Genomic DNA, 14,776 nt, shown 5'->3' with positions numbered 1-14,776 from the left:
GGATTCCTCAGAATCGGAGGTAGCTGAAATCTTTCTCAGAGCTTGAAAATCATTTCTTGAGAGCCACATTTCTATTTTGAGGGTTTGCGTGTGTTGGGTTGTGATTTTTCAATCTTAATTAAAAAAAAATGAACGTCGAGTGGTTAAGGCATATCTATGGATACCCTTATTTTTGGCTGACGGGCGAAGTCCGCAGTGTGGACCGCCCCAAGGGGCGGAAAAGGGTGGTCAGTGGGTCAGCCCGAGCCGCGTGACCTGGGGGCGTGGACCCCGAACGCACCAGGAAATCGCTACCCGAGATCTGATTTTCTCTCACCCCGATCTGTCGTCTCCTCTGGGTTTTCAAAACCCGCACATCCAGGGAGAGGGAATTGGAGATAGGAGCTTCGGCCCCGAGGTTGGGCCGACGCCCTATGCGGCGACGAACGGCGTGGACCTGAGAGCGTTCGGTGGCCCCCAGCCGCCTGCGGACCCTTCCGTCTCGTCATGGCGAGATTATGGGTCGGCCTGGCAGGCTCTGGCTTCTTTGTTGCATTACTGGTTTTGCATTCGCGTTTTTGTGGCTCACCGGTGAGTTGAGCAGTGAAGACGTGTCTGTCGGGTGTGTGGACGGCACCGTTGAGAGGCGACGCCGCTGTTGTGGGGTGGAGGTGGCGGGCCTTGGCTCCCGCACTGGCTGGTCTCAAAACCCCCACCCGGGCCGAACTGCTGACGTCCTGCTTTGTCTCTTCGGGTTTAAAAGTTTGTATATGATGCATCGCCGTTTCCCTGTGTTCTTTCTTTCCCCAGACCCCACTACGTCTCCAGATAATTTACAGGTTTGTATTGTGGCCCCCTTGGTCTTTCGACGTATAAACCCATTCCCCCATCATTTCTGTCCAGCAGCCTCAACACCTCTGTGTCAGGTGTCAAGGCATGCTTAAAAATAAACATTTATTTATTTATTTTTTTAACCTAGAGAGTGAACTGAATCTTAAATCTTCTGGGGTTTTTTTGTTTGTTTGTTTTGTTTTGTTTTTTAGGTTTTAAGGAAATTTGCTTTTCAAGTTTCCTGGACAACCGAGGAAATTCTTTACCGGCTGGATGTGGGATGGCCTAATCGTCCAGAATACTTTACTGGAACGACATTTTGTGTTGCAATTGACTCCCTCAGCGGATTGGTTTACGTAGCCCAGGTTAGTAAAATTGGCATTAAAAAAAAAAATTATGAATACAAAGGAAACAGCTTCTTGATTTGCTGCACTAAGTAACCATGTATGTTTACGGTAATCGTGAAATTTGGTTTTTTTGGATTGGTTTTGAGTAAATATTTTGGTTTTGAATGTAATAGTTAATACTGTTAGGTTTTGAAGATGGTTTTTAAGCATTATTAATTTCTCAATTAACCTTTAATTGTTGTTTTTCTCTACCAATATAAAGATTACTTTCTAAAAAATAATCTTATCTAAGCAGCTATTTTTATATACCTTCAGAGAGGGGATAACATCCCAAAGGTATTAGTGTTCACAGAGGATGGATATTTCCTACGATCCTGGAATTATACAGTTGACACACCTCATGGTATATTTGCAGCCAGTACACTACATGAACAGTCTGTCTGGATCACGGATGTAGGAAGTGGTATGTGTAGTAATATCTATTAAATTGTCTTGCTAGAAATCATATTTTTGCCCATGTTCTTGCTTGTATGCTTTAAAATCAAGAGTTGCTAAGTCTAATTGTAATTTGTTTAATGACTTGTGAAATCACTTCTTTCTAAAAATCTTTATATTGTACGTCCGTAGAGTCGAGACATTTAACAAGAAGGCTACCGTTGTGATTCTTCCATTAACTTGTCAAGGGACTTTTCCTCTTTGTAGCACCAGTTGTGAGACTGTCCTTTCAGGGGTCCTTTTTTATAGTTTTAAAAACATCAGCTGCTCCTCCCAGGTTAAATGTAAACCTCTCGTGTGAAGCCACAGAACTAACAATCTCTGAGAGTTAGTAAAATCCCTGTCTCATTTTCCTTTACCAGTTCTCTTTCAAAAGAGATTGTGCTAAGAAACCAGAACTGCTTTGTTGCCCAAAATGCAAGATTTGCAGAAACTGCTGGTGTTAATGTTTCTGAAATCCTACCTACTGCAGCATGTCTGAAATTTTCCTTCCAAAAAACATTTTTAGTAGGGTATGTTGTAAATCAAGCACAGTTGAATTTATAGCTGTGAATGGTTTCATAGATAACTGTTGCGTATTATTGTGGCTTAAGACAAGATAGTACCAGAGATGACCTGTGATTATAACTTCAGGATCTCAAGAATGAATGGGATCATAAAGACAGTGCTTCTAGTATTCTTTGGCCCAGTTACATTCATGGCTTGAAGGACATCCTGTTTCTTCACTTCTGGCTAGTTCAGATGCCATTTTGGAATTAATGAACTCTCAGTTTTTGTTAGAAGTGCTATTACCATTTGTTCTCAGAACCCAAGAGATTTCTGAGCTTCAGCTGATAATCCATTCATTTCAAAATGTAGTTTGGATTGTAAGATTTTGGTTAAAAAAAAATCTAGACTGCATCTGATTTCATTGTAATACTGTAATGAAATATGGCTCTTTTCCCTCTTTTTTTCAGAATTTACTGTTAAAAGCCTTTAGTTTTTCATTTATTCCATTCATGTGATCCTTTTTTATAAAATACTTCATTGATTCCCACCAATAAAAAGAACACACATGACCTCTTCATTCTTTCCATTATAGCTGGTTTTTTTCATGCACAAATCTGGAGACACTTTATATTCCTTCCCATTTTTTGAAGAAATACGTTCCTTTAATAAAAATATGGCTGTAAATGAGCCTATAAAAAAAAAAAAACACAAGAATGTTTTCCACTGGTATTCTGTGTCCTTTGCCAATTTTTTAGGAACTTTGAAGGTTGCATTCTGTAATAATATTATATTCTCTTATTATTGCTACAAACTAACTCAAGCTTTCAAATGAGGCATAATAATAAATATACTTTTTAAGTTAGAATTGTAATGCAAGTTTGATTCACTTTATTTCCAGTAAGCTCAGTGTATCCAATTTATCTTTTGAATGCTTAACAGTCTGGTCTTGGTATGCCTTCAAATTGATTTCTCTTAACTACTTTATGGTTTTTTCCTATTTGTTAATATTTTATATTTTTGCTCGTAAGGAATTTCCACTCAAGTCTTGATGTAAGTGAAAGGATATGATACTAACAATTTGGGAAGATTTATTCCCTTCTTAGGAAAAAAATGTTAATGGGTTGAATTTGAACTTGTTTCCACTAGGAGAAAGGGTAGTTTTAAAATCTGTATTATAGTGCACTTTTTGTTGACCTACTAAAATTTGAGCGCATGTAATTGAAATAATGATTTTCAAATATAAGTTCCTTTTCCAGTTCCTTTTTGGTTTCTTTTTGCAAGGAATGCTCCTTCAAGGTTGTATTTATGATAAAAAAGAAAATGATCTACCTATAATTTAGCATCACAAGCTTCCTGTATAAGGAGCCAATTGTTTTGGTTTGATTTACTTGAATTTAGAAGTACCTGAGATTTTAATTCATAATAAGTTTGGTTGTAACTAATGAAGAAGCTCAATTAACTGTTTAATTCTAGTAAATTTTTGCTCTCTGCTTACTTGAAAAACGTGAATGTTTGGACAGTGGCTGTATTTGTGAAGTGTGTGTGTTTATCTTTATAGGATCCTATGGTCATACTGTTAAAAAATACAATTCCTTTGGTGATCTTGTTCAAGTGTTGGGTACCCCAGGCAAGAAAGGCACTGGTTTGACTCCCCTACAGTTTGATAACCCCGCAGAATTGTATGTAGCCGACACAGGAGATATTTACATCGTGGATGGAGACGGAGGATTGAATAACAGATTGATCAAATTGTCCCAAGGTACCTGGCTTAGCTTTGCATGGCATTGTAAGAATGTTATTCAATAAGTTGCATTGCTTTAGTTTGCTTGATACTTGGTAAATATCATAACTGTTGCATGTTGTATATGAAGCTGTGTGTAAAGGGCTCAAGTGAGATGTGTGGGATGGCCAGTAATAAATGGTGCTGATGATAGGCTTGCTTAATTCTCAAAAGGTAGACGTTTGCTTTGAACGACACTGGAAGCACTTTGGGGATTTATAGTGGGCTCAAGAAGTAAGTGCTTATCCTGTCCAGTTCAGAATAAGGAGATTGGGAAGCTGACATCCCAGAGCTGAGGTATCCTTCAGTTTGATCAGCTAAAGTTTGTGTTTGTATTTTACTGTTGTTGTGTCCTCAGTAGTATTCTAGGTGCAGGTCTATTTCAGATGAAACCGTTAAGTGGTACTCTGCAGTATTGGTAAAGTAAAATGGGACTAGGAGGAGAAGCTTCTGTTGACTGGAGAAGTAGGGCAAGGGTTCCTAAAAGAAGTAGTTCTTGAACTACACTGATTTTGGTGGGAGGAGAAGGGAGATGGGAGGAACGTTCACAAGCTCCATCACACAAGGTCTACAGGTGGTAATTAGCAAGTTTTCCAGGAAAGGAGCTTAGGATGTAATTTTTGAATAGTAGAAAGTACGATTTGGGATGTTGAAGGCTTATCAAAGAATTTTGAAGCCATAATTTTGCCTTTGAAATGTCTGAGGTTTTTTAGTGGGAAAGCGATGTTATAGAAGCAGTGTTTACAATAGACACTGTACCGAGATATATTTGCAGTAAGCGCTGTCATTTGGACAGGATATAAACCCCTACATGGAAGCTGTGTAGTCAGCTTATCACCCAGTAACTGAGTTTGGTTGGTGATAGTTAAAGGGAGGTGACGTAGGGATAAAGCAAGACTCAAAAAATTCTGTGAAAGAAACAACCAAACTCAGGAGACAGATTGAATGGCTGTGATAAAAAAATTGCCACAGGGGCACCTGGGTCGCTCAGTCGGTTAAGCATCTGACTTCGGCTCAGGTCACGATCTCGAGGTTTATGAGTTTGAGCCTTTTGGGGCTGCTGCTGTCAGCACAGAGCCCACTTTGGATCCTCTGTCCGCCTCTTCTCCACCCCTCCCCCACTTGCGCTCGTGCACTCTCTCTTTCTCTCTCTCTCAAAACTATCTTTTTTAAAAAATTGCCACAAACTAAATGGCTTAAATGGAAATGTTTTCTCTTGTAGTTTTGGAATCCAGAAGTCTGAACCTAATGGGCAGGCCATGCTCCCTCTAATGGCACAAGAGGAGAATCCCTCTTTGCCTCTCCGGCTTCCCGTGGCTCCAGACATTCCTTGGCTTGGGGCAGCATATCTCCAGTCTCTGCCTCTGTCTTCAGATGGCTTTCTTTTCTGTGTGTGTCTGTGTCTCAAATCTCCCTCTCCTTTCTCTTACAAGGACACTAGTCATTGGATTTAGGGTCCACCCTAAATCTAGGATCATCTCTTCACAAGATCCCTAACTTCGTTACATCTCCAAGACTCTGTGTCCAATAAAGTCACATTTACAGATACAGGAGTACCTGTGACTCGGGCTTGGGCATATCTTTAGGGGTAGAGGTAATAGGGGTAGAGGTAATAAAGGAGACAGAATATAAAAACAATGTGAATTTTTAAGCTCAGAGGAATTGTAGTACCAAATAACTGATTAGTTAGGAAGGGGTATCAGTTTGAGGGAGATGTTGACATCAATCACAGCAGTGGTTTTGAGTGATAAAAGATTCAAGTGGAGATAGTCATTAAAGAAGTCGATTAATTGCTTGACACAGAGAAGGAATTTTTTTTTCTGGTAAAGCATAAGAATTAAACAAAGTGGTATACCAACAGAAAGCCAGTAAAGCATAATCAATTGGAGGTATAATTGAATAGTTTGTTTGCCACTTAAGACATACAATATAACATGCAAATGTGTCAGGTATTCTATATGTTGCTCTGACCAACTAACTATGTTTACCACTGTCCAGATTTTATGATACTTTGGCTGCATGGAGAACGGGGGACAGGGCCTGCCAAGTTCAACATACCTCACAGCGTTACAGTTGATTCGGCTGGTCGGGTAAAAAATACACTCTCGTTGTATCTGGAACTGTATCTATGTGTGTGTGTGTGTGTGTGTGTGTGTGTGTGTTGGTGTATGGGCCTATATATATATATATATATATATATATATATATATATATGGATCTTGGTGCACATGTGTGTTTCTGGACGTATAAATTATGTATGAATGTTTGTGGTTGTGTGTATCTGGGTATGTCTGGGCAGTTCCTTTGGGGCTGGGTATACCCACGTACTCTTACAAATGTTTGGGTCCCATACTGGAGAGAGCTCCCCAAATATTTAAAAATGAACAAAATAGATTTTCTATGTCACTTAAAGGTAGAAGGAACAAATAAAGGAATAGAACAATAAGTAACCTGAAGAAGAAATGAGTCACCCTCCCACTAAGAAAACTACGATGTGTTTGAATATATTTTTAACTTTAGAATTAAATTCATTCTAGAATATGTTGACCAAAAGGGAGAAGGGAGAGGTTAACCTCGGAAGCTTGAAAACAAGAGCCACCTTGGCAAGCTCTGTTCTCACTAGCTCCAGTGTGGGGAACAGAAAACTTTAACTGACGCATTTCAACCCATTTCTTTTTTCCCACCCGTCTCTTTTGCACACCGTTAAGCATACATACCACTTCTTTGGGGTTACTTTCCCAAAACCAAACCCCCACCCAAAATGTTACCTTAGTTTTTCCTGTTTTCCTGTAGTGGCCTGTACTTCCCCCATTATAGTAACTGTCACACTATCGTATCAATTAACTGTCTCCCTTGACAGAGTGTAGGCTGTATGAGGGCACGTACTGAGTCTCTTTTGCTTTCTGTCTCGGCGTCTGGCACATACTGGTCATCTTATATGTAACTGAAATGACCAAAGGACTTACTACACACACAGTGGATGCATCAGACAATCTTGGCTTCATACCGTTAGAAATTTAATCCGTTTCCACTTCTGGCTCTGTGTTTAGCAAGCAACCTTCTGATTGTGATTTGGCTTCCTGTGCAGACAAAATGAGACTGTTTTAATCATAAAATCTTCGGGTAGTTCTCAGTGTAGATAGGAAGATAACTGAACATGTGAATTTTGTCTGTAAATGGGGAGCTAGAAAGTTGGAATTCTGGTTTTAAACACATTACCCTGCTGAGCCTGGCTAACTTCTCCCTTTGTGGGATAAGAACAAGATCAAGTTTCTGAGCAGGCAAGACTTAGACCCTGGTAAATTCTCCACAGTGATAAGTGCCCTTTTGAGAGGCCTTGGAGAACATTTGACGGACATCCTCTGGCATTACTGAATGATGAGAAATGAGAATGTTCATTTCCGCACACTTGTGTTTTAACCACAGTCATGCTGTCCTGAACGTTTTACGTGATTGACTCAGTCATCATCCAAGCCTATGTGAAAAGTTCATTAGGTCCAGAGGTAAACTTGCCGGTGTTTCTTAAACAAGATTTCTCAGATTTTGTTCAGTAGGAAAGATAATGCTAACAATCTAAAGTATTATTCAGTCTTACGACCTAAACTATATTTCTTCCTTGGTCACTCATCTAAGACAGTAATCCCAAAATCTTTAAGGAAATCCATCCTTACTAAAGAATCATGGATCAGGAAAAGGTCTTGAGAAATTGCCTTACATAGAGATCAACAACCTCTCTAAAGTGAAACAGTTTATTTGTGTCTTATTGTAGATGAATTTAGTGGCTACTGAAACTCAGACATACTGACAAATACATAGTTAGGGTTACCTTGAAGAAACAGTCCCTGAATCCACAAACCCAAGATCCTGAAAGGAGAAGAAGGTAGAGGTCAGTGGGGCAGGCCCATACTTCCAGTCCATTCTTACCCCTCTCTAATCCTAGCTGCATGTCATAAAATGATTTCGCTGTATGTATGCTGTAGGTTGCATGTATCAGATATAGTACATGAGATGCCATTTAACGTGAATCTACTCTCCTGTTTTATGACAGTAGTTTCCTTAGTAACTCATACCAGCCTATAGCAAAACGGAATTAAACCTGTCGTTAGCCTACTGTCATTCTTAAAGGTTACCGAAGTCTTCTGAGCTTCCTCTTCCAGTGGGTTGGCACTTTGGACATGCCTTGCTAAATAGCAGGTGGATGTTTAGTGATACTGCAGTAGGAATGAATACCCTAGCCTGGGCTCCTGAGGAACAAGGCTGTGTTTCTTTCTTTTTGTCTTCTAACCTAGCCCTGGAACTGGCAGGGTGGCAGTACTCAGCCGGAAGGTGAATGCCTGTGAGAGGAATGGATGAATTCTGTCCCTCCTCAGTGTTGCTCATGTTCCGCATCATGATGGAGGACTCCGGTTTTCTTGTTATTCGGGTGCTTGGTAGAGCGGGCAGAGTACTGTGTATGGGCTTTGAGTTGAGACAGGTGGCCTAAAGTGGCTCTCCCACGTATTGGAAGCTCACTTCAAACAAGGGATTTAAACTTTCTGAACTTTAATTTCCTGTCTGAAGACAGGGCTTACCTTCTTTGAGGCCCTCTGAGAACCACATGAGATGCTGTATGGGAAACTAGTAGAAATGAACATCCATCCCGCCCCTCTCCCTTTTTGTTTTCTCAGTATTTGTGGATCTTTTCCAAAAAACATTTTTTTGCTTTCTCAGGTATGGATTGCTGACCGAGGAAATAAAAGAATTCAAGTATTTGATAAAGACACTGGGGAGTGGTTAGGAGCATGGACTAATTGTTTCACAGAAGAGGGACCTTCTTCAGTCAGGTAACGTTTTCCTTTTTTTTGTTGTTTTTTTAATGCTTTTTAAAATCTGATTTATGTTTGCTTCTCTGAAGAGCTAGCTGAAACGTTAAAATATTATTTTCAGAAGGTGGAAAAGGAACAGAAACAAGTTTGCAGAGAATATTTCAGATCCCAAGCAGAGGAAGAAAGGCAGTTAAAGTCCCAGTGCACTGTGGGATCGGGGTGTCAGATAACATATGCTGGACCTCCTACAGCTTTCACCCTCAGGGTACATGTGGTGAATTTTTAAACGTAGAACGAAAATAGAAATCTGGAGTCTGTAGTGTCAGCCTAGCACCGACTCTCCTGTCCATTAGTTTCATTTTGTGTGGTTCTTGCGTATTACTTTTTGTTGTTGTTCAAGCTATTCCTTGGCTACATCTACCTTCACAAATCTTTATTCCCTCATAAACAGAATTAGACAAACAAATTCTCCTCGAAAGCAACCTTCAGCAAGTATAGGTGCCTATTGTTGTTAAGCGTTGTAGGGGAGAAAAATGTTGAAGAAGTCAACATTTATATTGATTTTGCATACATTTATTCTGTAAAATGTCTCTGTCCTTAGATTTACTCCCGACGGGAAGTACGTGATCGTAGCCCAGCTGAATCTCAGCAGGGTCTTACTGGTGGCCGCACCCCCAGTGGGAAGCATTGGCAACTGTTCCGTGATCAACACAATCCAACTAGCAGACCAGGTTTTACCTCATCTCTTAGATGTCAGCGGGAAGACTGGAGCAATCTATGTAGCAGAAATCGGAGCAAAGCAAGTGCAAAAATATGTCCCAGTGGAGGGCTATTTTCCTTCGTTCACACATTCATAATGGTTCTTTTCCCGGAGATGTTTCAAGTGGAAGTTCAGATTCTCAAATTCATTGTCATGTCCTTACAAATCACGTTCAGGCACCAGTATTTGTTTCTTTATTTTCCCGTGATCTAGTGATGAGAAGAATTTGTTCTTATATCCTTCAGAACTGTATGTTTTGTTGCTGTTCTCCTGACTTAGTTTTACTTGTAAGTGCATAAGGCTATTTTAACGAAGGAAATGTAATTCTAAAAAATGGGGTCTGAAAGAGGGACTAAGACCATAAGGTAGGTATTTGCCCAGGTAGACTAATCCTCCCTGGGAGGAAGAGGGAAAGGAATAAAAACGGGTTTTGCAGGATATATTGAACTTCATGTGAAGGACTACAAACCTCACCTTCTATAAAATGTACCTTTTGAGCAATTAAGTCAGATGGGCTCTTGATCAATGAGTACCCACAGGATGCTAGCTCCTAAAGATTCAGAGAGGAAGAATCAGGACTTAGCTGTGTGAGCCTGTTCAATAGCATCTAGTCCAGTGGGAGACAAGTGTGCAAACTGATACAAGTGTGTCAGCAGGCCTCAAGCGTGTCTTGTAGGAACATCACATCTGACTGAGAGAATCCTGGAGATTTTGCAGGGAAAGTCCATTCGAGCTCCCAACTTGAGAAACCAAAGAGGGGAAAACAAGGTGGTCCAAATGGACAAGCTGTAAAAAGTTACAGACTTGCTGAGAACCCTGATAGGCTTTCTTTTAAAAGCCCAGCTTGGCCTGGGTCCTTTAGCTGTAAGATACTTCGTCTCAACCTCTAAATGTAGGAATAAAACAGCAGGCATTTAAGCACTTTACTGAAAGGGATCTTTACAAGTACTAACTGGGATGTTTTTTAATTAAAGGTACGACTGAAAATAGGGCCCTTCATTCCTTTTTTCCTCCTTCCCTCCCTCCCGACCTCCCTCCCTTCCTTATCTTCTTTTTTTAAAACATGAACTCAGTTCATTCCTAACATCTGTCTACCTCAAAGAAGTTCTAGAATTGTATATATGGGGATCTGTTAAGGTGAATAATTTCTTAGCTTTCTATTTCTACGTCTCTCTACCCTTTGGTCTGAATACCAGATGAAAGACCATCTTTTCGGTTCTAGTTTATTCTAGGTTCTGTTCAGACCTCGCCGTATGATGATGTCAACTCATTCGTCCCCTTCTTCTTGTATTCACCTCCCTCCTTATCCCGGACTTGCACTGTAAATCGTGTAGCATGTGAGAAATCTTGAGCTGACTTTCCCCATCACGCATTGTAGCTGCCGTCTGTTTTCCAGACCTCAAGGAATTCACACTATTTTGATGCTCGGATCATATCTTGACACAGTTAGAAAGTTAAATCTACCAACAGGAAACTGTCCTGTGTTCCAAAGCCTTTGATAAGTGTGTTTGTGCCACTGACCAAGCTATATGATCTTCAGTGAGTCTTCTTAGTTTTTCTCCTTAGTAAAATGGGAGCATCATTTCCTTCCTCCTTCAGAAATGCTGCAAGGATCATATGTACGACAGATACAAATGTGCCCTTTGAAATCTAAGCTCCCAGGGCATTCGAGGCAGAAATTCTTAAACAGAGATCCTTCCAGCTGCTTAATTTACCTGATAGCAACTGTCCAGTTTGCCTTAATTTTGCGTTGAGTGCTTTTTTCAAAACCTATCGTCGTGAACTTTATGCAGCTTAGCAAATATAGTAAATTTATTTGGATAGAAGGAAGTGATTTGAGAGTTTTGTTTTGTTTTTAAGCCAGGACAAGAAGTGCAAATACCTCTTAGAAGGAATACAGGTTAGGTAAACTGATCTTGTCATTTTAAAAATGTTATAGTTAACTTTGTTTTATGCCAGTTTCTTATAAAACTTGTTGAAAGTATTGTTGCCATATATCTTGCTAAAAGTGTTTATTAGCATACTTGTAATCATAGTATTTCACTTTTTTCCTTTGGGTCAGTTGGTTAAATGATTGAGAAAATGTGTTGTATTTTGACTAAAAAATACGAATTAAACTTTTGGAAAGAAAAGGCAGTATTATCTGGCTCTCTAATGAATGTTTGATTTTATTGTTATAAAAGCAGTTTTAGAACTTCTTATTCTGTTAAAGAATTTCAGCAATCCTGATAGCACAAGTTGGCACTGAGAGAATATCCTTCATTCACGTGTAAAGTATAGGCTAGATCTCCCGGAGGGGGAGATTACTTTTCTAAATTAGGAAACCAAAGACTGTATCTTCCCTAACCCCTATTAGAACATCGGGTCTCTATGATGGAATTATTTGTCCGCAGAGGCAGCCTGTGTGAAATCAAGAGGGTAAACTAAGAAGACCCATATAATTTGTGCTTCGGTCACTTACCAGGTCAAAAGACTGCTTCAAGCATTGCGGTCGTCAGGCTAAATAAAGGCAGTCAAGTCCCAACTTTTATTCTGCATTTGTTGATTTTGAACGGTGGATTTTAAAACAGGGTACATTGGATAGCCCGCACTGCAACTGGAAACTGCCAGATTTTTGCTCCTTTGATTCACCAAAATAAGTCTGTTGGAATCAAGAAGAAAAAAAAAAAGTACCCTAAATGTATGACTTTCTTTTACTCTTTAAAATTTCAGCAATAATCAAAGAAAAAAAACCTTTAAAAAAAGAGATTCATTCAACAAAAACGTGAAAGCGCAGATGTGCGAAGGCTCTCAGGCAGGTGTCCTCTGCCCTCGCCCTCGTAGTTGGCCATCTACTGGACAGAAGTTTCCTTTCAGTTCACCCTGGGAGGTGCCTTCCTTGCACTGGTGGTGTCTTACGTTCTTGGTACAAGAGAGGGCGGTAGAGTCCTGCTTACAAGCATTTCTTGAAACCAGAAGTGGATTTTCATCTTTATACTTTGACTTTTTTAACAATTGAGGTAAACCATACTTTTTTTTCTTTAGCTTGTGTATCTTGAGGAAATTAGCTTGTAGGTGACCTCCTTTCCACGGATTATTGGGATATTTACTGTTGAGACATTTCCATGTTTTAAAAAAAACCAAAACACTTTTTTTTTAATATTTTTTTAATTTTTAAGGTTTATTTATATTTGAAAGAGAGAGAGTGGGGGAGGGGCAGAGAGAGAGAGAGGGAGACACAGAATCGGAAGCAGGCTCCGGGCTCTGAGCTGTCAGCACAGAGCCCGATGCGGGGCTCGAACTCCCGAACCGCGAGGTCGTGACCTGAGCCGAGGTCGGACGCGCAACCGACCGAGCCACCCAGGTGCCCCAAAACACTTTCAATAAAAGCCAAACTAACAGCCAGAAGGGAATAACTTATTTTAAACTGTAACCTGAAGAGGAGTTTAGTGTAATAGAAAATACATTCATATTAGCAGAAAATTATTCCTTTTCTCCTTACTAGATTTTTTTGTTTTAAACAATTTTGCTTCATAGTTGCTGACTCTTTTACAAATATTATTTACAAAGAGGCCCAGTAATTTCTCCAGCAGACACTTACCCATAGAATCCATGAGTTTATAGAGTAAGTTAGTCCTGTGAACATGTAGTGACATATAGATACTCCCTTTGTATGTAAGAACTGAGTGGAATTTAAGCAGTGAAAAATAGTGCTTTTTGAAACTTCTGTTTCTTCCGTGGTAAACAATGAAAGGATATTGTTATGATTTAATTCTGCCTTTATGTCAAAGTGGCCCATCTTGGGGGATCCTGTTTTCAGCGCCTATAATAGTCTGTGACCCTGGTAAACAGATTTGTGGTGTGGAGTTTCCCTTCGGATGCTACATGTAAGAATCCCACAAATAGACTCTAATCCAAAAGCAGTTGACCAAAATAATAACATGGTGTTTGGAAATAATTCTGAGATCTTCAAAGGGTGATCAAGAGCATAGGATTACTGAGCTGTCCTTCAGAATGAAGATAATAAATGGAAATAAGTGTGGCCCGTTGGTCCAGCTTAGTGAAAGAACATTCTAGCAAAGAGCTGTTCAGCAGTGGAACAGACTGTGTTCATATGGGAAGTGGTAAAGTTCAGTGATTCAGAACCCGAAATCTGGAGTTAAGTTGACCTGGGTTCTGATCCAAGCTCTGCCACTTAACTTGCTGCGTTGTTCTGACACTGCCTCATTCTTCTCCTTTGTGAAATGGAAATATTTGTATTTTCCTCATAGGGTCATTGTGAATAGAAATGAGATTGTGCGGGTAGAACATGAAACCTAGTCCCTGACACACAGTAAGCACTCCCCACTCCTTAAGAGACTCATTGGAGGTATGTCAGCCAGAGACCGGCAGTCGTGCCATCTTTGGGCAGAAATTCTTACCCTGGGAAGATGAGAAGACCAGATGACCTTCCCTATGGTATGATTCTGTGTTTAGTCACACTATTGAAGACTAAAGATACCGTTGTAATACACTGAGTCATCTGTCATTTAGGAATGGCCACTTTTTAGTCATCTAGGAATATGGTGGTGAACAAGGTAGACTCCTTTTCTGGAATACACATTCTACATTGGGAAACAGAACAGTTTGAGTGAAAAAGTGAGATTCTGATGAGACTTTGTGGTAAATACTAACACTTGGTTGGCTAAACACCCATTCTCAATTGTCTTCCTTCTACCACTTTGGAGACTGGAAGAGCTAGGTGCTTGCTTTCTCAGCCTAACCAGCATCTAGGGGTAGTCGCATGATGTTCTGGCCAGTGCAACATAAATGGAAGTCTACTGGGGGATTTCTGGAGAATCGTTTGCTTTTGGGTTTAAGAGAATAAACAGGTATGCTTAGCACCACCGCCTTCTCCCTCCTTCCCTGACGAACTTGAATGTAATGCCTTGAGTTGCGGCAGCCATCTTGGAACTATAAAGCAACAACTGACTTCTTAAGGGAAGGCAGAAAGAAGGCTGGGTTTTTATCATTGGGGAACCACTGTATCGGCCTGGTAATTCCTTACTCTAGATTTTTATGTGAGATAATTAAATGTTTTAGTTAACTTAAGCCAGTGTTTTGTTTGGTTGGGTGTTTTCTTGCAGATAAAAAGCATTCCTAAGAAATTCAGTATTAAATTAACCTATGTTCATTTGGATTGATATTTTTTTTTTATGGTTTTAAGATTCTATATCCAGGAAAATAGTCTGCTCTTATGTCTTATTTTATGTCCTTTAATAAGATGTTTTTGGTGTTTTTTTTTTTTTTTTTTTTTTTTTAATTTAGATTC

The 14,776-nt window shown here is 39.8% G+C and overlaps 1 protein-coding gene and 1 long non-coding RNA gene across 5 annotated transcripts in view; one reads left to right on the top strand and one right to left on the bottom strand.

Annotated features, from left to right (window-relative positions):
* The first annotated feature begins 194 nt into the window (after positions 1–194).
* Positions 195–11,622, top strand: NHLRC3 (NHL repeat containing 3). Of its 4 annotated transcripts, XM_058686721.1 has the most exons (8): positions 201–570; positions 790–818; positions 1,023–1,175; positions 1,473–1,620; positions 3,700–3,900; positions 5,920–6,011; positions 8,632–8,744; positions 9,328–11,622. In XM_058686721.1, the coding sequence occupies exons 1-8, from the start codon at positions 498–500 to the stop codon at positions 9,581–9,583; spliced, it is 1,065 nt and encodes a 354-aa protein (XP_058542704.1). In that variant the 5' UTR covers positions 201–497; the 3' UTR covers positions 9,584–11,622. The 4 variants fall into 4 exon arrangements, with proteins under 4 accessions (XP_058542696.1, XP_058542688.1, XP_058542704.1 ...); XM_058686713.1 differs by having other exon boundaries at positions 195–818; positions 3,754–3,900; XM_058686705.1 differs by having other exon boundaries at positions 197–818.
* Positions 11,623–11,877: 255 nt separating this feature from the next.
* The window catches only part of LOC131486804 (uncharacterized), a 42,454-nt gene continuing 39,555 nt past the window's right edge, over positions 11,878–14,776 (bottom strand). Inside the window, exon 3 of the long non-coding RNA XR_009249456.1 lies at positions 11,878–12,127. This is a non-coding gene — a long non-coding RNA (uncharacterized LOC131486804). The remainder of the gene's footprint in view (positions 12,128–14,776) is intronic.

The sequence above is a fragment of the Neofelis nebulosa genome, chromosome 1, assembly GCF_028018385.1.
Source record: "Neofelis nebulosa isolate mNeoNeb1 chromosome 1, mNeoNeb1.pri, whole genome shotgun sequence".
In the NCBI taxonomy this organism is placed as follows: Eukaryota; Metazoa; Chordata; class Mammalia; order Carnivora; family Felidae; genus Neofelis; species Neofelis nebulosa.
Note: the sequence above shows the minus strand (reverse complement) of the source record. Positions and strands in the feature narration are given on the sequence as shown.